General features: G+C 35.1%; 1 protein-coding gene across 1 annotated transcript in view; it reads left to right on the top strand.

Moving 5' to 3' along the window:
• ABCD2 (ATP binding cassette subfamily D member 2) overlaps positions 1 to 23,752 on the top strand; it is a 64,205-nt gene extending 40,453 nt beyond the window's left edge. Inside the window, exons 7-10 of the mRNA XM_044228186.1 lie at positions 2,367 to 2,512; positions 8,296 to 8,380; positions 14,906 to 15,031; positions 20,200 to 23,752. Coding sequence (XP_044084121.1) covers positions 2,367 to 2,512; positions 8,296 to 8,380; positions 14,906 to 15,031; positions 20,200 to 20,419 — 577 coding nt within the window. The 3' untranslated portion in view covers positions 20,420 to 23,752. The remainder of the gene's footprint in view (positions 1 to 2,366; positions 2,513 to 8,295; positions 8,381 to 14,905; positions 15,032 to 20,199) is intronic.
• Positions 23,753 to 24,077: the final 325 nt, after the last annotated feature.

The raw sequence follows: 24,077 nt of genomic DNA, 5'->3' as shown, positions 1-24,077 counted from the left end.
TTCCCTTCCTTTCTCCTCTTCTTATAAGGGCAGTTACTAGATTTAGGGCCCATCTCTGTAATACAGGATGATCTCATCTGGAGATCCTTAACTTAGTTAGATCTGCAAAGACATCCCCCGCCCCATAAGGTCACATTCACAGGTACATGTGGTTTAGGACACAGTTCAACCCACTACAACACTGCCTAAATGATGTTGGGTCTTTCTCAGAGGATAATGTCAGGATACACCGAGTGTACACAGAAAAGGAAATAGATTTTTTTAAAAGCATGAATCATACTGACATTCGAATTAAAATGAAATATTATAGTTTTTCTCACCTTCTCACCCATCATGTTTGTAAATTCTTTCTTCAGAGGGAGCGCACTAACTCCTAACATTATTAAAATGTTTACTTCTTTGGTCAGTCCTGTAACATAGGTAAAATAGTTTCAGAATTGCTACTCCTGAATCATTACCAACAAGAAACTTGCCAAATAACGTTTAAGATTTCTTTGTGGTTCTTCTGGTCTTCAACTGAAATTGTGTGGCCAGGTTCAAGTAATTTAGACCAGTATCTCCCAGTATCTCCTCCCCCTTTTATGTGGTTGTTACTCATTTGATATACCATTCAGTTCATTTATTCTGTTTGTATTTAATTTTAAGGTTCCTACCTTCACTGGTTATTGGTTTCATGTTGTTTTTTTGAATAACAACATATAACATGATTCTAAAAGTAAAAACATATAGAAAGGATACTTAAAGAGGTCACTCCCTTCCCTATCCATTCTCCCTTGTTCCTCCAATCTCCAATAGGTAACCAATTTCATTAATTTCTGGTTTACTGTGTCTCCTTTTATAAAGGTAAGCAGGTAAACGTACACTTTCTTATTTTGCTTTCATTTTGCATAAAGATAGTATACTATATATTAGAGGTTCTCAAATGGAAGTGGTTTTGTCCTGTAGGGGGCGATATCTGGAGACTTTTTATTGGGTCTACTGTAGTAGACACTATTAGCATCTGGTGGGTGGAGACTAGATATGCTGCTAAACATCTACAGTATGTAAGATAGCCCTCAACTGCAAAGGAGTACTGGTTCCATACATCCATAATGCTGTTCAGAAACCCTGCTATACATCTACTTCTGCACTTTACTTTCCAACTTAGAAGTATATTATGGAAAATCACTCTACAGAGAACATCCACATCCTGTTTTACAGCTCCATAGTGTCAGTGCTATCGTTTATTCAGTCCCCTCTTTATGGACACTTAGATTGTTTTCAGTATTTTGCGATTATAGATAATGCTGCAATGGATCTTATGCACTCCTATTGTTATTTTTGGAAGTATATCTTTAAAGTAAATTGCAAGAGGGTCAGAGGCCAAAATATTTGATGCTTTGCAAAATCCCCTCCAAAATGTTGTACATTTTTGCATTTTCACAAATGTATGAAAGTACTGGTTTCTCTATATTTGCTAGCTGAATTGTCAGGTTTTTGAACTTTTACCAATTTGAAAAGTAAGAAACTCAGTGTAGTTTTATTAAAGATATTTATTTATTTGACAGAGAGAGACACAGAGAGAGAGGGAACACAAGCAGGAGGAGTGGGAGAGGGAGAAGCAGGCTTCCCGCTGAGCAGGGAGCCGGATATGGGGCTCGATCCCAGGACCCTGGTATCATGACCTGAGCTGAAGGCAGAGGCTTAACTACTGAACCACCCAGGCGCCCCTCAGTGTAGTTTTAATTTGCATTAATTTTATTATTAATGGCATCTTAATTATTTATTTGTTAAAGTTTTTATTTATTTTTTTATTTATCCTAGAGCTAAAGAGAGAGCATGTGTAAGCATGGTCCCACACACAAGCTGTGGGGAAGGGCAGAGAGGGAGGGAGAAAGACAAGCAGACTCCTCCCTGAGCCCAGAGCCTGACGCCAGTGAATCCCACCGCCCATGAGATCATGACCTGAGCTGAAACCAAGAGTCTGTGCTCAACCTACTGAGCCACCCAGGTGTCCCATTAATGGCGTTTTCAAAAAGTTTTTGCTTGTTCACATCCCTGAATAAAAACCTCAAATTTTATATTTAAACCAAATAATTTTAGATGAAATGCAGAAACAATGTTTATAAAATACAGTGAAACAAGGTATGTATTTCTGTACTGAAAATATCCAACTTTTTCCTCATGGCTATGTCTCAATGAATTTTTACGTGAACATATCAGAGTGTAATCCTGTCATGCCTGAGAGAGAAATACTCATCACCAGGTAATAAATGTAACCCTAGACATATGATATTTATAGTCTCCTCTGGAGTTTTCAGACCATAAGGTCTGAGTAAACTAAGGTGGCTTTGTTCTAGGATTCCTGTGTGCTTGGTATTTTATAGGCCATACATGTCTCTTGGAAGTCTTCGCGATCAAGTCATCTATCCTGATTCCGTGGATGACATGCATGATAAAGGCTATACAGACCATGATCTGGAATGCATTCTACACAATGTCCACCTCTATCACATAGTTCAAAGAGAAGGAGGTAAAGTCTACCACTTTTAAAATGCTTTTGTTTCAAAAAAATAAACTTGGGTAAATAGTCTATGGTTTAATGTGAACATATGCTACTATTAGAACATAAATACAGAAGACAGACTTTATAGCATTTATTGCTTTTCTATTACTGACATCCTCTTTTCTGCTTGGATTAAATTTCCTGCAGCACACTAGGCTTTTTATTGTCTGCTACTAGCATTTGAAAACAGTTTTTCCTTCATATTTGAATATACAATTGTCCTTGAGGCCACCATCAGTCTAGATGTATGTAAAGTCTGTGACAGAAATATTATCCTGTCAAGTTCTCAGCTTATATTAAGCTTAATAATTTGAGAACTAGATATCACAGAATTAGTTTTTTTTTTCTTTTTTTTTTTTAAGGATTTTATTTATTTATTTGACAGACAGAGATCACAAGTAGGCAGAGAGGCAGGCAGAGAGAGAGGGAGGCAGGCTTCCCGCTGAGCAGAGAGCCCAATGCAGGGCTCCATCCCAGGACCCTGGGATCATGACCTGAGCTGAAGGCAGAGGCTTTAACCCACTGAGCCACCCAGGTGCCCCTACTTTTTAATTTTCAGGCCCACAGTCTTACCAACATGGTTTTTTTTCCCTCTTTCAAGTAGCACATAGAGAATCAGATAAAATACAAACTTCTATAGTATGTGATTTATGCATAAGATATTTTTGAAAAAGTAGAATTAACACATACATATGAACCTAAAAAAGAATTACTTTCTAATAGTCAAAATTTTTAATATTAATGTTTATTTAAATTCAATTGATTTACATATAATATATTATTGGTTTCAGAGGTAGAGGTCAGTAATTCATCAGTCTTATATAACACCCAGTGCTCATTTTATCACGTGCCCTCCTTAAAGTTCATCATGAAGTTATCTCATCCCCCAGCACCCCTCCCCTCCGGCAATCCTCAGTTTGTTTCCTATGATTAAGCAACTAATAAGACTCTCCAAAGAGTCCCACAACTATATGGTCAATTAATTTTTTTTAAGATTTTATTTATTTACTTGAGAGAAAGAGAGTGAGAGAGAGCATGAGAGGGGAGAGGGTCAGAGGGAGAAGCAGACTCCCCGCTGAACAGGGAGCCCGATGCGGGACTTGATGCCAGGACTCCAGGATCATGACCTGAGCCGAAGGCAGTCACTTAACCAACTGGGCCACCCAGGCGCCCAGTCAATTAATCTTTGACAACACAGGAAAGAATATCCAATGGAAACAAGGCAGTCACTTCAAAATGGTGTTGGGAAAACTGGACGGCAACATACAAAAGAATGAAACGGAATCATTTTCTTACACCATACACAAAAATAAATTCAAAATGGATTAAAGACCTATATGTGAGACCTGAAACCATAAAAATCGTAGAAGAGAACATAGGCAATAACCTCTTTGACACCAATCTTAGCAACATTTTTTCTAGATAAGTCTCCTGAAGCAAGGGAAATAAAAGCAAAAATAAACTACTGGGACAACATTAAAATAAAAAGCTTTTGTGGGCAGAAGACATCAAGAGATATTTCTCGGGGGCGCCTGGGTGGCTCAGTGGGTTAAGTCGCTGCCTTCGGCTCAGGTCATGATCTCAGGGTCCTGGGATCGAGTCCCACATGGGGCTCTCCGCTCAGCAGGGAGCCTGCTTCCTCCTCTCTCTCTCTCTGTCTGCCTCTCTGCCTACTTGTGATCTCTGTCTGTCAAATAAATAAATAAAATCTTTTAAAAAAAAAAGAGATATTTCTCAAAAAAAGATATCAGATGACCAAGAGACATATAAAAACATGTTCATCATCACTTACCATCAGGGAAATGCAAATCAGAACCACCAGGAGGTATCACCTCACACCTCACAGGATGGCTAAAATCAACACAAGAAACAATCATTGGTGAGGATGTGGAGAGAAAGAAACCCTCTTGCACTGTTGGTGGGAATCCAAACCAGTGCAGCCACTCTGGAAAACAGTATGGAGTTTCCTCAAAAAGTTAAAAATAGAGCTACCCTGTGACCCAGCAATCACACTACTGGATATTTACCCAAAGAATAAAAAAAAAACACCAATGTGAAAAGATACATGCATCACTATGTTTATAGCAGCATTATTTATTTATAATAGCCAAGATGTGCCAGTTGCCCAAAGTGTGCATCTATTGATGAATGGGTAAAGAAGAGGTTGTGTGTGTTCATACATATAATGGAATGTTATTCAGCCATAAAAAGGAATGAAGTCTTGCCAATTGCAATGACATGGACAGAGTTAGAGAGTATTATGCTAAGCAAAATAAGTCAGAGAAAGACAAATACCATATGATTTCACTCATATGTGGAATTTAAGAAACAAAACAATTGAGCAAAGGGGAAAAAGAGAGAGAGAAACCAAGCAACAGACTCTTTATTATAGAGAACAAACCGATGGTTACCACAGGGGAGGGGCATGGGAGGTTGGATTCAGGAGTGCATTTGTGATGAGCACCAAGTGTTGCATGGAAGTGTTGAATCACTATATTGTACACCTGAAACCAACATTACACTGTATGTTAACTAACTGGAATTTAAAACTTTTTTAAAAGACTTCTGTAGAGCATTTAGAATAATGGCACATAGTAAATGCACACAAATTAGTAGCTAATGGTAAAATTACTACTCATAATATTAATACTATGGTATTTTGTCTTTTTGTGATGGTACTTGATAGTTTATATGGAAATTTCATATATATTATTTCATTTAGTTCTTATAATCAGAAATGAGGCAGACAAGAGACATTATTCTGTTTATTTTTGTGACATTTCTAAACATGAGTCACAAATACTGAAAATATGGAAAGCAGATTGTCTTTTTTTTTTCACACGGTCCTCTCCTTCCCAGTTTTAAAACACCAGGGCAGAATAAATGCTGCATGTTAATCTTGAGGAAATTATTTTGGGTAAATTTGAAATCCAATCACCTAAATAGAAATTTATAATAAACATGGACCATTCTATTCTTGAAGAAATCATCAAGAAGTTTAAGAACTTTTTAAAAGAATGTTCCAACCTTAATAATGTAACGGTAATTGTTAGGCTTATTGAGTGTTACCTTGCAGAACACATTAAGCAATGTACATTGTCATCTTAGTTAACATTTATAACTGTCTCATGATGTAGGTTTTAATAACCCCTTTCACAGGTGAAATTCAGAAGTTTAGAAACTTCCCCAGGGGCTTACTATTGTTATGACAGGGACTCAATACAGATCTCACTTGAAAGTCAGTGTTCTGTACTAGGCCATGCCACTGTGCTATGCTATCTTCTAGCTTCTTAGATACTAATAAGAACTGTTATATTCTTACACATAAAAACAAAAACAAAAACAAGGGGGCTACTCTTTACTCACTTAATCATGGTTTTTTTTTTTAAATTTTATTTATTTATTTGACAGAGAGAGATCACAAGTAGATGGAGAGAGAGGCAGAAAGAGAGAGAGAGGGAAGCAGGCTCCCTGCTGAGCAGAGAGCCCGATGCGGGACTCGATCCCAGGATCCTGAGATCATGACCTGAGCCGAAGGCAGCGGCATAACCCACTGAGCCACCCAGGTGCCCACTTAATCATGTTTTTAAGCAAAGCTTGAAAGCACCTAAATTTGAAATGACATCACTTACTTTAAAAGAAGCCTACAGAAGTTGTATTTAAACTAGCTAACACTTTGCTTAGAGAAATGCTTTGCTTTAAAGATGGAATTAGAGTGCTCGCTTTGGCAGCACATATACTAAAAGATGGAATTAGAAACTACATTTGATTCCATGCACAAGGTTACAAAATAGACAAGAGTAAAAGTGTTAACAAATGTTAACATGAACTAGAGCAATACCTACATATCAAAAAAGCAGGAAAACTGTTTTCTTTGCTGGCTCAGCTCACTAAATCAGCATCAGAGGTGAAATTGTAACTCAGACTTTTGATTTATATGTTCTATGATCAAGCAACATTGCCTACTAAAACTTTTTGGGTTGAGTGAAACAGAGGACATGATTTATTTAAATATGTAAAGCTAAAGTTTCCTTTGACCCAAATACTTTTCTCTTGTGCTTTCTCAGTTGGCAGGAAAAAAAAAAAAAAATTAAGCCCGGACTATTTCTCCACTGTGTAGCAATCTGAACTTATTTTTCAAATCCTTGCTTGTGTTTCATAAATGCTATAAAATTCAGTTATAGAGATAAATTGTATTTCAACAGTTTTCACTAGAAGCAAGAACTTTATTTAAATCAGATGACATTTTGAGATCTTTTTTTTCCTAATATAAAATTGTAAGGATTTTTTTTTTTTAAAGATTTTATTTATTTATTTGACGGAGAGAGATCACAAGTAGGCAGAGAGGCAGGCAGAGAGAGAGAGAGAGGAGGAAGCAGGCTCCCTTCTGAGCAGAGAGCCCAATGTGGGACTCGATCCCGGGACCCCGAGATCATGACCTGAGCCAAAGACAGCGGCTTAACCCACTGAGCCACCCAGGTGCCCAGGATATGTTTTTAAATGAACAGAAAATTCCGGGAAGTTTACCCAAAAAAAAAAGGAACAGTGGTACCCACTGGGGAGTATTATTAGGAAATAGGGAAAATTTTTTCAACCTAGTGCACAAAAACAAGACTCTACACTTCCTATTTTCTTTCCCTTTGTCCAAGTTTATTTAGAAAGTTTAATAAAGGTGAAAATTCAGCTGATGGATAAAGAGAAGGGCAAAGAGCCTGAATTTTTTCCAAATGGGAGAACTAAGCCTTGAATACTTGGGATTTGGAATTGTTGTACTGAATGTATATGTCAAGTTTGGGCAGTCATTTTGCTCTCTGAATATCAGACATTCCCTACTCTGCTTTATTTTCTGGTATTCTCACAGATAATATTTGATATGGCCATCTCTCTCATAGGCCCCAGCAAAAAAAGATAAGCCATAAAAATAATAAAAACCATCAAATTTTTAAATATTATAAAAATGTGTAACTTAGAAAATAAAAGTCTCATAATTCCATTCCTGGAGGGGTTTGTGGGGTGTGTGAGTGTGTGTTTATAGAAATGTAATCATAATTTATATAAATGTGTATGCATGTATATATCTATACATACTCATATAAAGTAATGTGTGTGTGTGTATATATCTATACATACTCATATAAAGTACCAGGCACATGGAAGCCATTTAAGTTAGTTTCTATCTTACTATTTGTAGGCTTTGCAATAAGCCTGTATAAATTGTTGGCTTTTCTCCTACCACCCTCCAAAATAAGCATAGGTATACCAACTTTTTAGAGATATTCAGAAACAAATTTTAAAAGTGTCTGTATTTTATATTCTTAGGACATGTTTTATCAGCATAAGGAATTATTAACATTAAAAAATATGAAATCTGGAGGTGCCTGGGTGGCTCAGTTGTTAAATGTCCGCCTTCTGCTCCAGTCATGATCCTGGGATCCTGGGATCCAGACCTGCATCTGGCTCCCTGCTGAGCGGGGAAGTCTGCTTTTCCTCTCCCACTCTCCCTGCTTTTGTGCCCTCTCTCACTATCTCTATCTCTGTCACATGAATAAATAAAGTCTTTTTAAAGTTTTAAAAAAATAAGAAATCTAAACCAAAATGCTTATAAATGAGGCTTTCTAGTATCCAAGCATATGTTCTATAAAATACCAGGTCCTTTGGTGTTAATAATTTAAACTTGCCAGGAACCAATTGTCCAGGGTAAAATATGTGTTATATGTTATATGTAAAAATGTATGTTATATATTTTTAAGGATGGGATGCTGTTATGGACTGGAAAGATGTTCTATCTGGAGGGGAAAAGCAAAGAATGGGCATGGCTCGCATGTTTTATCATAGGTAAGTATGCCATCATTGTAAATAAAAAAAATCTTGGGACAAGATTCAATGTCCTCTTTAGTTTAAAATTATCTTCCTGGCGGATGGAGGGACGGACAAAATGAGTGAAAGAGAGTGGGAGATACAGGCTTCCAGTTATGGAATGAATAAATTGCAGAAAAAAGGCACAGCATGAGGAATATAGTTAATGACATTGTAATAGTGTTGTCTGGGGACAGACACAGCTACATTTGTGTGAACATAGCCTAATGTGTAAACTTGTCCAATTACTATGTTGAATACCTGAAACTATACAACTGTGCGTGTCAACTATACTCAAATAAAATAGAAAGAAAGGAAAAAAGGAAAAACTAATGCTTAGAATTTACAGGTTCAATATTCTTGTTATTTCATTCCATGTGTTGGAAATCTCCCAGTACTTTTTCCTATTTTTTAGGTTTACTAATGTTGGATGACAGAATTAAATTCACATATATCCTATGTTTGAAAGGATTATTACTAAATTTTAAAATGTGATGAATACATAACTACTATTTTACTGGGGTGAACACAGTAGGTAGGCATTCAATACTACTTCTGAATTAAATTATTAAATTCAAACTAAATTAACTTTTCAAGCACTCAGTAGCCTATTAAGCTCCTCCTTAAAAATCAGACACTTACTTAATGCAAAAAGGAACCAGCCAGCACAGGTCTAAATAGACTCAGGAAAAGAGAGATACAGGAAATAATTTCTCCTGATAAAACTTCTCTCTGCAACCAGCTTCATAGCCTTTTGAGGTTCAAGGATACCAAACACAAGAAGCTGGTAAGAAATATTAAAGCTATTCTGAAATATTTTTACTTGTTTTATTCTTCTCTGAAAAAAAGATCTCTCTGTCTCTGTCTGTCTCTTTCTGTTAATCTTGGGCTTCTGGCAATGAGAATCAGAGTTGTATGCAAAGCAGAAGGCAGACAAGAAATACATTACTCAGTTTTAATAAACCATGTTCGGAAAAAAAGAACTAGAGTTATGTACACGAACGCCTAAATGGCACCGTTTATGGCTATAAACTGGGGCAGATGTGACACTCTGAAGGAGTTACAATAGAAGCAGAAATACTTTTATAGTGAACTTTATAAAAGATAATGATAAAAGGAGCCATAGATGTGTGTGTGTGTGTGTGTTTGTGTGTGTGTGTGTGAAGGAAGCCTCATTAAATACATAGCAGCTAGTTACCCCTCACTTAGTGATCAGTTGGCTATCAGTTCTTTAAAAAAACCTTTTATTATGGAAAAAACATTAAAACTCCATCAAAGAAAAAATTTTAAGTTGAATCCCACGTTCCCACCACACTGATTCACCAAGTGTAGCATTTTACCACGTTTAACTTTTCGATTTTTTTTTTTAATTCTGAACTATTTTAAAGCAAATCCCAAATACCATGGCATTTTTCCTCTAAAAACTGTGGCATCAAGCAAATATAGGAATATTGTTTTACATAATAGCTACCATTATGTAGCTATTCATAGCTAATAAAACTGATAAAAATTGAAGTCATCTAATACCAGGCTCATACTCAAAGTTTCACTAGTTGTCCCAAAATTTTTTCATAGTTGATTTGTTCAAACATGTTGAATTTTGTTGTTACATCTTTTTTTTTTTTTAAAGATTTTATTTATTTATTCGAGAGAGAGAGACAGTGAGAGAGAGCATGAGCGAGGAGAAGGTCAGAGAGCGAAGCAGACTCCCCATGGAGCTGGGAGCCTGATGTGGGACTCGATCCCGGGACTCCAGGATCACGCCCTGAGCCGAAGGCAGTCGTCCAACCAACTGAGCCACCCAGGCGTCCCATCTTTTAATCATTTTCAAACTAAAGTCTCTGCTACTCTGTGCCCCCCACCACCACCACTCACCTGCCAATCTTGTATGTCATTGACTTGCTAAAGAAATAGGGTTAGAGATAGAGAACAAACTGAGGGTTGATAGAGGGAAATGAATGGGAAATGAGCTAGATGGGTGATGGGAATCATTACTTGTTATGATGAACTGAATGTTGTATGTGAATGATGAATCACTCAATTCTACTCCTGAAACCAATATTGCACTATGTGTTAACAAAGAATTTAAATTAAAAAAAAAATATATATATATATATGAAAAAAAAAAAAAGAAATGGAGTTAGTTGTACCATAAGAAAAGTACTCATTCTAGATCCTCTGATTACTTCTCATGGAATCTTTTACCTCTTTCTTTAATCTCCAATTTTTCTTGTAAACTAGAAATTAGAGCTAAAAGCATAATTACATTTTACTTTAGACTTTTTAAAAGAATATAAGATATTTATCTTTGAAAAAGGAACATATTTAAATAATTTTATTAAAACATAATTATACGTTCATTTCATAAAGGTAGAAAATTTAGATAAGTAAAAAAACTATTATCTCATTACCTATGTTAAATAATAAAAATTCAGGTAAATTTTAAAGAAAAAATTGGCTTTATTGAACAATTTATGAATAAGACAGCAGCTCATCTAGCAAGTAGAGAGGAGCTCTAAAGGGATACAGAAAGAGAATAGTTTTTAAAAGCAGGACAAGGAAGGGTCATGAACAAATTCACCTCCTATCGGGAGTCTAAAGGGTCTTACTAGGTTGATTACCTCACCAATGTTGACCAAGAAAATCTAGACTGACCAGTTCAGATTACATTCCTGGGGAAGGTTGAACCAGCAATCAAGTTAGATAGTAAGCCCCAGTTTGGTGACATGGACCTAGCACAAGTGACTATTTTGGGCCTGTAGGTGTCTGGCTAGAGTTTTTTTAATGAGAAAATATATTGTGTTTTGGAATTTAAGAAACAAAACAGATGAACATGGGGAAGGGAAGGAAAAATAAAATAAGATAAAAAACAGAGGGAGGCAAACCATAAGAGACTCTCAACTATAGAGAACAAACAGGGTTGCTAGAGGGGATGTGGGGGGAGGGGAATGGGTGATGGGCATTTTGGAGGGCATTTGATGGAATGAGCACTGGGTGTTCTGTACAACTGATGTAACACTAAGTTCTACCCCAAAACTAATAATACACTATATGTTAACTAGATTGAATTTAAATAAAAAATCTAAAGAAAATGAAAAAAAAAACACATGGTATTTATAATAATTTATAATAAATTTTTATAAATTTATAAAAATATAGCAAGCTAATTTGCATTGACATGGATGGGGCTAGAGAGTATTATGCTAAGCAAAATAAGTCAGTCAGAGAAAGACAAGTATCATATGATTTCACTCATGTGGAATTTAAGAAACAAAACACTGGGTGCTGGCATTAAGGAGGGCACATGGTGTGATGAGCACTGGGTGTTACATGCAGCTGATCGGTAACTGAACTCTATATCTGAAACTATCGATGTACTATATGTTGACTAACTAAATTTAAATAATAACAATAAAAGAAACAAAACAGGTGATCAAAGGAAAAAAAGAGAAAGAGGCAAACCAAGAAACTGACTCTTAACTATAGAAAACGAAGTGATGGTTACCAGAGGAGTTAGGTGGGGGGATGGGTGAAATAGGTGAAGGGGATTAAGAAGAGCATTTATTGTGATGAGCAACAGGAGTTGTGTGTGTTGAATCACTACATTGTGTACCTGAAACTAATATCATACTATAGGTTACCTAATTAGAATTTAAATTAAAACTTTTTTAAAAAGAGTATGGTGAGCTAAAAAATTACAAACCAGAATTTGCTACCTCAGAATTTTTAGTGCAATGTATGTTAGAATGCCCCTTTCTTAGATGATGTGGTGAGATTCAAGAGTAAACTTTACTCTTTGACGTTTATGACCAGCTGTTACCCACTATCACCATGAATCTGTTTGAGCCTTGTCCGTAAATATTCAGTAATATGATCACCAGCATACTTGGTGAAATATAATATGATGGGATGTAAAATGTGACCATAAATTTCCCACTGTGTCGGTGTGTTAATAAAATAAACCCTGTAACAAAGAGCAAGAGGCATTAATCTCAACCCAAAGAGATTTTTAAGTACTTGTAACTGGAAATAAATAGTCGATACTTGGTATTTAAAATATTTTGGATACAATGTGAGACTAAATGAACATCAAGTTTCAAGCATACCAATAGAAAGAAAATTTAGTGACCTATGGAAAGATCCATGGAGAAGAGCAAGTTGTTGAAAAGCAGAATCTGTTGAGAAAAAACAAAATGAAATAGAAATTTTAAACCCAGTGAGAGAAAAGTAAAATAATGAGGAACTGCCTTTCCTCATCCTCAAAGGATTAACAAGAAGATTTGAATTGCAGTATGAAAGACCCAAACTGGGTAAAATGGAGAATTTTGGCAGGGATGATTAAGTGTCATAGTAGTATACTCTTTTTGAGAGGATTTTAATTTTAATGTTTAAAGAATGATCAGAAAATTTCTGTCCTAAGAGGAATAGATTAGGTCCTTCACAAAGATTCCTCTTCTGATGTTACACCAAAAGAAAAAGAAAGGAAAATCAGAAAAACAATATTCTCTAGTGTTTTATTTAGTTATGTCAGCCCAGATTCCAGCTATTGCTTAATTTAAGTACAAACACACACACGCGCGTGCACGCACACAGACCAGTTCTGCCAAGAAAACAAAACTATGGAATCTATCTTGCATCTGCTAGCCTAAGAATTACCATGACCACTGAGTGTAAGATATATACTTTATTTCTAATTCTAAGATGGCATCTCTTCTCTGTTTAGCTCAAAGCACTCTGAAAAATGACACAGTAAAAAAAAATAACTAAATTGCTAAAAAGAGATTTACACAGAAAAGGAAATATTTATCCCAAATTGTTCTTTTTTATTCTTCCTTTCTTCTCCCTTTTTTCTACTTAAAAAAATTATACACAAAACCGTAACCAAATCTGAGACAAAGAAATAATGCTTAATACTTAAACAGAACAGTAACCAAAAGCCAACCAGTACAACTATTTCTGTTGATGCTAGGGGGACTCTCCAAGTGGTCTTTCAGTTCTTTGCATGGAGAGCAGTTTCTAAAGTCAAAGCGGGTGTTAAAGCTACCTTGATTCCTGCGTCTACTCGCCTTGACTATCCTCCCTGGAATAGGTAACAGGATCCTATTAGTAAACAAATCCAGCTTATAAAAACAATTTAAAGTGCTAAATAAGTATGCTGAAGGAGAAATTATTACTGGCCTTAATGTTTACCTTCTCATTGTCATTTATTTTTAAAGATCAGAATATCTTCATGGAGGAAATTGTCCTGGTAAATACTTGATACTGATTTTCAGCTCTGAAATAAATACTGAATAACAGTGCATGAGCTGACCTTTGGTCCCATTAACAAAGCTAGTCACGTTGCTGAGTACCAAATATGTACCTAAAGTCCAGATAGGCTTGAAGGAAGACAGGGAAAAATAAGAGCAAGGGGGGTTGAGAGGAAAGGAAGAAAATAAACAGAAGGAAATGGTAGCAAATGTTAGGTGCCTCTGACTGTAGTAGATAGTCATTTCCAAAGTAAAAATCAAGCTAAAAAAAAAAAACTTACTGAGTATAATCAGAAAAATATTTACTGATTTTTTTTTTTCCCCTTAAGAATTTGATTTCAGGGGTGCCTGGGTGGCTCAGTGGGTTAAGCCTCTGCCTTCAGCTCAGGTCGGGATCTCAGGGTCCTGGGATCCAGCCCTGCATCAGGCTCTCTGCTCAGCGGGGAGCCTGCTTCCCTCTCTCTCTCTCTGCTTGCCTCTCTGCCTACTTGTGATTTCTCTCTCTGTCAAATAAATAAATAAAATCTTAAAAAAAGAAAAAAAGAATTTGATTGCAAAGCAGGGTCTCAGTGTTACCAGGTTAAATGCCTACTCTGTATTTGTCAGATTAGGCATACCATTTTTGCAGAATCTTGTAGTAATGTAATTCCATTAATCATGATCTGGTACTTACATGGTTGGTAAAGTTATCTTCTCAATAAATCTTTGCTAACAGGGCTTTTGGCCTGTTTGATAATTAGCTACTGTAATGTATTTTTCATGCAATTAGTCAGAACCTGTCACCAGGAATGAACTTGCCTTCTGTGAGAAAATGCACTCAGTGACCTGCCTCATCTTTCTTATGTCTCACACCCATGATTCACTCATCTGCATAACAATAAAGCCTATTGTATAGTGAACAGGCACCCAGAAATCTATTTAAAATTTAAAAAGAATGTAATATTCTAATTCAAAGAGGGAAGATGACTACTCTTTTGCTTTATCATTTATCACCTTTAATAATGTCATATACTCTTTTGCTCCTTTAAAGTTAACATTGCAGGGTACCTGGCTGGCTCAGTTGGTAGAGGATGTGACTCCTGATCTTGGGGGTTGTGAGTTCAAGCCCTTATGTTGGGTAAGCCCCCATGTTGGGTATAGAGCGTACTTAAAAAAACAAATTAATGAAGTTAACATTACAACTCATATTGTCCATGTAAAGATTTATAATTCAAATAGGAAAATCATTCATTTATTTGTGTTTATTTTTTTCGAGACCAAAATATGCATTGCTGGATGAATGTACCAGTGCTGTCAGCATTGATGTCGAAGGAAAGATATTTCAGGCTGCAAAAGGTGCTGGGATTTCCTTACTATCTATAACACACAGGCCTTCTCTGTGGTGAGTGTTCTCAATGTTAATTTGCAATAGACAGTTTTTCTTTATATTTCTCAGAGAATAACTCTGCCTAAACTTTCACTATAGAGCATAGACTATTTCACTTATTTTCTACCTATATTTCTGTTAAATTGCTCACTGGTAGTGTAGATATCCTAAAACCTAACATTGTAAGATTAATGTGCTATTTGAAAATGGCTATCACATTCCAATAATTCTGAAAATAAATTGAAAAATTGAGTGATATTTTTTAACTGAAAATATTCATAATGCATAGCATGTACTGGGAAAAATATATTTCTGTAATTTTATATCATCTTTTTAGCCCTTTTTCCAAAATCCAGGAAAAAAATTCCACAATTTAATATTCTCCCAAATGATTAAATTGGAGAAAACACAGGGGAAAAACTTTTCTAGGGGAGGAGTTTTGTTTTAAGGAAAAATGAATGAAAATATTTTCTAAATAACAGCTCATTAAACTCAATGGGATTTCCCCTATTTAAAAAAAAATAACACTTTTTACCATTCCCCTACTTTTCTACTGATTCATCACATAATAATAGTTGCTATTGCAGATTCAGCACCTATTCTGTTCCAGGTTCATTTTATTTAAGTCTCGTAACAACTCTATATTGAGTATATAGTCTAATTAGACCCTTACAGATGAAGAAACTGAGAATTAGAAAAATGAAGAAAGTAACTTCCATGATCACACTCTCTATACTATAGTATGCTTCTCTACTTATTATAAGGAACTCAAAATGCACTGTATATATAAGCCATAAAAACACTTGTTCATTCATAGTACACTCGTCTACTTGGATATTTCTGTTCCTTCAATCAAAATCTTTTCTTTTGATATATTAGTAACTACAGTGGACTCTGTACACATTAGTCTCGTCTTTCCCAAGGGACAGAAAAGACTTATTTCTCTCCATAGCAGGTGGCTAATCACATTCAATGCCAAAGCTCTTGTCATGTACATGATTTCAAACCTAGGCTGAGTAACAAGCTTTATTGGAGTTAGTCCTGGAAGCCATTCTAGACTTTTCACTGTATAGGGAATGTTTACTTTAAAACTATGAGTTAACTGAGTATGCAGTTCAGATCAGGCTTTCATTGTTTAGCATTCTTTGATTCTGTGTTCTACTTCTGTTGAGTAGATAGTAATCTATTTTTACTCTTTATTTAAACATTCGAATTTTTCATAATTTTTTCCCGCAGAGAGGTGACCTGAAAATAGAGCATTTCATGAAATGACGTTTTCTATAGAACTGTGGAGTTTGTCTCTCTGTCATTAAGAACTAATTGGCATATGGAGTGATAAGAGCCTGACTTATTAATCTCTTCAGAAGCAGTCTGGATATAGTCCAGGATGAGTACATGGCAGTGAGTGTGATTCCTCTGACTTTTCCCTGGAGAAAATCAAGAGGAACTGGATCGTTACAACACATTATATTGGTCTATAAATCCCCAAATCAGTGACAACATAGAATCACACCAGAAGAACTCTTGAGCCCATTCTGGTACGGACTTGTCATTTCCAAACATGCTTCCTAATTGATCACATGTTTGGATAACATGGACCTAGTCTTAGTTCTGGTGCATTTTCTGACTTTGTCAATAGATTTACTATGCTATTCTGTCATTCAGTTCCTTATTCAAGTAACCTAAAGAGCCACTGAAAATATATTCAGCCATTTTTTTTTCTCATAAAGAGCAAATAGGTTTTTGTTGTTGTTGTTGTGTTTTTAAAGATTTTATTTATAGCAGTTTTATGGTCACAGAAATATTGAGAGGAAGGAACAAAAAATATCCCATATGCTGTGCCCCCACAACATGCATAGCTGTATTATCAACATTGTCCACTGGAGTCATACATTTGTTATGACTGATGAACCTACATTGACCCATCATTATGACCCAAGGTCCATAATTTACATTAGGGTTCACTCTTGGTGGTATACAATCTAGGGGCTTGGACAAATTAATAGTTGCATATATCCATCATTATAGTATCGTACAGAGTATTTTTACTGTTCTAATAATTCTCTATGCTCTTCCTATTCATTCCTCTCTTCCCTCAAGCCCTAGAAACCACTATCTTTAATATCTCCCTGGTTTTGCCTTTGTTCAGAATGTCATATAGCTGGAATCACATAGTATGTAGCCTTTTCAGTTTGGCTTCTTCACTTAGTGATAGTCACTTAAATTTTCTCCGTGTCTTGGGGCGCCTGGGTGGCTCAGTGGGTTAAGCCGCTGCCTTCGGCTCAGGTCATGATCTCAGGGACCTGGGATCGAGTCCCGCATCGGGCTCTCTGCTCGGCAGGGAGCCTGCTTCCTCCTCTCTCTCTCTGCCCGCCTCTCTGCCTACCTGTAATCTTTCTCTGTCAAATAAATAAATAAATAATCTTTTAAAAAAAAAATTTTCTCCGTGTCTTTTCATAACTCATTTCTTTTTAGCACTGAATCATATTCCATTGTTTGGATGTAAATAGTTTATCCATTCACCTACTGAAGGACATCTTGGTTGCTTCCAATTTGGGCAATTTATAAATAAACCTCCTAGAAACATTCATATAAATGTTTTTAGGTAGACACAGGTTTTCTCAGCTCCTTTGGATAAATATCAAGGCGTGCCATTGCTGGATCATATGATAAGAGCATGTTTAGTTTTGTAAGAAACTGCGAAATTGTCTACCCTAGTGACTGTACCTTTTTGCAATTCCCACCAGTAACGAATGAGTGTTTCTGTTGCTCCACAGCCTTGTTGGCATTTGGTGTCATCAGTGTACTGGATTTTTGGCCAATCTAATAGATGTAGAGAGGACAAATTTCTAAAGCAAATTTTTAAAGCAAGTAACAAAATCTGTAATTTTCTGCCTTTTAGCAAGAGTGTTCTTAATTGCAGCTATTTATAGTACATTTTCCCCTAAAACTAAAAATCATGTCACTTCTGCATTACAAATTAATTTAGACATTGTACATTCAACACATCTATCATTTCTTATTCGTCTTTCTCCCTAGATGAAATTCTTATTTTTCCTGAAAAGATTTCCATAGAGAGAAAAAAATATATTATATTTTCCCCATGACAACAAAGCGGTAATTGTGGATTTAAAGATTAAAATCAATCATCAGTATACAACGAGGTCAGAAGTTACAGACGCTTATTAAATTATTTGATTCTTAGATAGAATTATACCCCTGGGGAAAATAATACATTATGTGTTAATTAAAATTTTTTTTAAAAAAAGAATTATAGCTTTATACCTACCACTTTCCTAAACTTGATCCTATTAATACAGGAAGCCTACAGATTATTTCCAATGAGCCTCAGTTAATATAGTATCTTCCTTAAAAATCCTCTAAGTCAAACCCTGAAATATTATTTTTGCCCATTATATAGAACATACCTTTGAATCTCAGGTCATGAAACACCCATACATTTTCTTCCTCCCATGTACAAATCAAATAATGTTGTGGGACTGGAGTGACGAGCCAAACCTTCATTATACATTGAAGATAGAAGTTGCCCAAGATCAGAACTATTGCATTCTAAAATTACTCCCAGTTGTAATACAACGTTAAGAAAGTCCAAGAATATTAAAAACAAGATCATTAATCTCTGTCATATGTTATCAAACACATGAACTTTCAACTTGAGAGTGATTTTTAGCCTTTTAGACACAGTTTAATACAAGGTAATTTCCTCCTCTTACAGCATGATCTATCCAATCAGAATAAGATGAAACCAGAGGTCCTTCAGTCAATGAACAGATAAACAAAGTGTGTAAAATCATGCAGTGGAATATTATTCAGCCATAAAAATAAAGGCAGTACTTTAAGCAGCCATAAAAGGCATAAAAGCCATAAAGGCAGCCATTAAAATAAAGGCATGTATTAGTAAATACATACTAGATGAACTTTGAAATCATTTTAAGTGAAAGAAGTTAGTTACAAAAAGTCACATACTATATGATTATATGTATATGAAATGCCTAGAATAGACAAATCCAGAGAGACAGAAAGGAAACTGATGGTTGGCAGGGACTGAGCAGGGGCTGGGGCTGCTAATAGGTATGGGGTTTCTTTTCAGGATAATGAAAATATTCTGGAATTGGACAGTAGTGTGGTTACATGAGCTAGTGAATCAACTAAAAATTTTACACTGAAAAGAATGAGTTTATGGTATGTGAATTATATCTCCAGTGTAAAAAACGAGGTAAGTCTGCTTGAAATAAACCCACTGATCATAGTAAATAATGACAGATGAGAGCTTAAAAGGGATCAAGAAGCAGGAAAACTTATAAGGAAAAGATAGGAAAACTGGGGACACATAAGAACATGGGCCACTTCAGCATAGTGACAAGATGGAGGGGCTCAGCCATGCAGGCCAACTCTGCTAGCATTATTGTCTCCACGCATCCCCCACAAATTCCCGAAACCAGAGTGACTTTAGCCTCTCCTTAGGACAAGATGGACTGTCTCCTGTCTCATCAATAAAATTATCTCTATGCTTCTCTGAAGTTTCTAATTATGAACCAGAGCCATGAGAAAGGAAATTACATTATAAGAAAGCATGGAAGTATCTTTAAAAGATTTTTATCGAAGATTTCATTTTTTTAAAGTGTTTTAAAACTTTTTTTTTTTTTTTAAATATGCTCCACACCCAGCATATTACTCACAACCCTGAGATCAAGACCCAGGCTTAGATCAAGAGTCTGACGCTCAACTGCCTGAGCCACCCAGTCACCCTTGAATTTTCTTTATTTTTATTAGTCCCCCCCCCCTTATAACCTTTAAAATTTTTACTTTCTTTCCTCAGCTTCCTTTCTATATTCCCATTCTAACTAAGCTTTGTTATTTACTCAGGAGTCATACTGGGTTTGAAGATAAATTAATTAGATACAAATAGCATGTCTTCCTTAGCAATTCATATACATTCAGGATATAAAAGAAATTTAAGCACTAGAATTTCCAAGAGATCAATGACTTCTGGGGTTAAAAAAAAAACCTCACAATATTCAACCTCTTAAGGGATTCTTGAAAATCAAATGTAAAATAGGCACCTTACTTAAAATTTGTCTTTGAATATCAACTGGAATGATAAACCTAAAATGGCTTTTCACAATTATTGCTAATAATATTATTTCATTTTAATTATGCAGGAAATACCACACTCATTTATTACAGTTTGATGGAGAAGGAGGTTGGCGCTTTGAACAATTGGATACTGCTATCCGCTTAACACTGAGTGAAGAAAAACAAAGGCTAGAATCTCAGCTAGCTGGAATTCCCAAAATGCAGCAGAGACTCAATGAACTATGTAAAATTTTGGGAGAAGACTCAGTGCTGAAAACAGTAAAAGACAAAGATGAGACATCCTAATTTGTTTTGACATGTTTTAAAAGTTAATTTTTAGCTGAAGACTCTGTTACAGTGCATGCATTGTGTTTAAGCTAAGCACGGAGAAAAAAGAGGAAGTAAGAAATGTTGTATAAAACTTTAGCATCAAGGAAATATATGATCAGACTTTTCAGAAGAAAATAAACAAATGCATTATGTGAGATTAGTCATTTTGGCTTATACTAATTCCTAGCAAAAGTCTAATTCACCCTGTCAAACAGGATTTTCTGGGTGAATTTATGAAGAATACCAGATTTACCATGTGTATGTGATGTGTCTGAGGTGCTTAACAAACATGGGAGATATCTTGATAATGGAACGACTTAAGAACAGCATATGGTTTGAAACAGGTGCATAAAATTAGAAATTTGAGTAATGTTTCAGTCCATTTATGGTTATTAGTTTAATAGGTAGAATTCATGTTCATCATTACTCGCCAACTAAACCCTGTATACAAAATAGCTGACAGTCTGATAAATAATTTCAATATGAAAAAAATTATTTAATGGCAGTGGTTGAAAGAAAGAAGCATGGCTCTACATGTATAAAATGCCATATTCTTAAATTTTAGATTTTGAGCATCTTACTATGGGCACATGACAAATTAGTTTTAATGAGAATCTTACATATTTGTTAATAAACTCATTCATTTTAAGAAGAGAATTGCCAATACAGAAAAGGAATATCCCAACAATGTATGTCTTAGCTTATTACTTTGTTCGGCAGCATTATCTACTGCAACTTCTGCCCAGAAATACTCAGCTTGGTTTTGTGCTCAAAGGAGGAATCCATCACATTTTTAAATAGCAGTGCTATAATAGAATATAGAGATTTTCAAAATCACAGTAGTAATAAAATGCAATGAAATAGCACTTTATAATTTACAATCCTTGTTTATATCATTTCATTTTAATTCTTGTGACAATGTTTGAGGCAACTATTATTTACCTCGTTTACTTTTGAGAATTACTTTTGTTATGCAATTTATTTAGGGAAGATCCAAGATCAAATGAAGTTCTGATTCCTTATCCAGTTCTATTTCCACTTTCCACTATCATCCTTGAAATCTAACTGGGCTATGATATCAATAAAACTTAAGATGAGATATTGAAAAAAAATAAATTTGGTAATGTTAGTGGTATTATTATTTGGTTATTGATTATAAGAAGTGGAAATTAAATACAAAGTGGAAAGAAAGGTCATTGGGCTGTGATTTAAAAAGAGCCAGGAAAGCAAATTTTTCAGCAACAATGCACTCATATTGAATATTAACATACCTCTACAGCTAGCAATCAGAAGGGAAACTCATTGTGTTATAGGTAAATTTAGTATTTATTGAACATAATGAGAAAGAATCTGCATGGAACAGTCTATATAAAATAAATCTTACCTATTCATGTGCCCTGACGTTGGAAGTACACAAGCCAGAACTGCATTTTAATCTCCTATATTGCCTATGCCACCATGTTGATAGGCCAGGAAAAATGAGAATTATTGGTTGTTAGTGGTTTGGGGTTTTATTTACATATTTAGACACAACCATAATCAATGCTAAGTCAGTGATTCCCAAACTTCCTCAAGTGTAGAGGACCTAGAAGTCATTCATTCATGATGACTGTAGTTGAACGGCATGCCATTTTCACATCTTCAACTCTGCCGTGCTAATTAAGACGTTGTTAGTTATCAATAAATGTAACCATCTCAAGTGAAGGAATGCAGGATAAAATCCTGATCAGTACATCTGTCTAGGTTTTTCTGTTAGTATCTCTAGGTACTCGTATTCTTTTGTCAGTTACTGCTTCTTCCTGTTAGAAAAGTGAAGTGGGTATCCCCTGTTTGAAAAAATGCATGGAGCCAAAACTTAAACATGAAAACAATGATCCATTAATCTTAATTTCTATATTAGCAGTTACTGTTTATACTGCTGTAGGGAACAGCGTGAGGCAAGTGTCTTACGTTAACTTTTCAAGGTACAAGAAGAAAATGAAAAGTCCTCATTGGAAACATGTGCATAACTTCCATGCCTTAATTTTCACAATTTGAAAAAGAAAGCATTTAGAACTTGATATATTGTGTTTTGAAACCTAGAAACGAATGCCAAAACAAATATTAGATTTGTAATTAACCCTTATTTGATACATCCTACCAATGAGCTGAAGTGAGTAGGATTCATTACAATGTATGGGATTTAAGGATGTTTACAATTCTGTACTAAAACTGTACACACTGTAATTTAAATGTTACAGTTCTAAGAAAAACATGTTTTACATGAGCTTTTTTGTGCCTATTTTCTGAATTTTCATCAAGGACCAATATCCTCTAATTTGGAGGGGAAATATCTGTGATTTGAATTTGTACTGATGTACTATTTAACTATTTCCAAAATGGTCCAATGAGTATACCATATTTTACTATTCTTGTAGTTGTATTTTATGAAAAAGGTGAACAAAATTGAGAAACTAAAGAGGGTAGATGAGGAAAGGAAAAAGAAAATATTTCCATTTTCAAAGTACTTTTACCATGTTATCTATTTGCCCAAATTTTTGACTTCTAGGATTTGGGTGTTTTGTCAAAGAAAGCTAGAAGTTTAATGGAGCTTAGATTTGTAAATGGGCACTCTTTAGCTAACTTCTGAACTTGGAAAATAAGTTGCATTCTATGAAAATGTTGCATTTTATTTCTTCAGCATGTATTGTTAGGCCAAGCATGAGTCTAAAATAGTGTGCGTTCTTATAAACACGACAATGTTTAAGAAAATCCCTCTCAAGAAATCTCAAGGAAAATGATACATCCTGATATTTAAAGCAGGTTTGTATTTGTTTACAATAGGAATGGTTTTCCCTTGACAATAATTTGAGTTTTGTGTCAAATTTTGCTCTGTCAGTAAAGGAATAAGTGAATATATTAGTTTTTTATTTGAGACCTTTGTCCCAAGTATAATTTCATAATTGGCAATAGGCTTAGCCTATTAAAGTTGTTTGGAACAATTTTTTGGTTCCATAAGCCCAGAAAAATTTGTTACTTACTGGAACCTAGACCTGGAGAATGTTACACACTTCTGAGATGTGCAGAAAATGGTAATGATTATTAAATTATTGATTAGGAGATGTCTTTGATAGAATTACTTTATGGGCAAATAGTATTCTCATTTAGAAATGTGAAGTACTTTCATATAACCCAGGGTATTGACATTTCTGCTGATATACCTTTAGGTATGTGAAATATGTTTTAGAGCTGTACTTGTCATGTTTGCGACATGAGAACTTTCAGATGGATGTATAAAATATTTTTATTAAAAGCAAATCCCTTCTTCCATTGTCGGTGCCTTTCTTGACTACCAAGTACTAGAGTGCTTTACAGATTTTATCATGAAATTTCCAAAACCAGTTATCTACACTTAAACACAGGGCCTGTGTTAATGAAAGCAAGTGAGAAAAATGTCCTAAGTGTAAAAGTTACTATATAGCTAAGCTAGAATGTGTCTGTGTGTGACTACTCTATAGTATAGTCTCTGTCCAATGAGCAGTTACTTGAAGGCAACATTTCTTGTGAATTCCTTAAATCCTCATCAAAACCATTTGATTAATCAAAGGAATTACAAATTGTTCCAGGGGTAGAAAATGTCCTATTTTTATATTTT

The sequence above is a fragment of the Neovison vison genome, chromosome 12, assembly GCF_020171115.1.
Source record: "Neovison vison isolate M4711 chromosome 12, ASM_NN_V1, whole genome shotgun sequence".
NCBI classification, from domain to species: domain Eukaryota; kingdom Metazoa; phylum Chordata; class Mammalia; order Carnivora; family Mustelidae; genus Neogale; species Neogale vison.
Note: the sequence above shows the minus strand (reverse complement) of the source record. Positions and strands in the feature narration are given on the sequence as shown.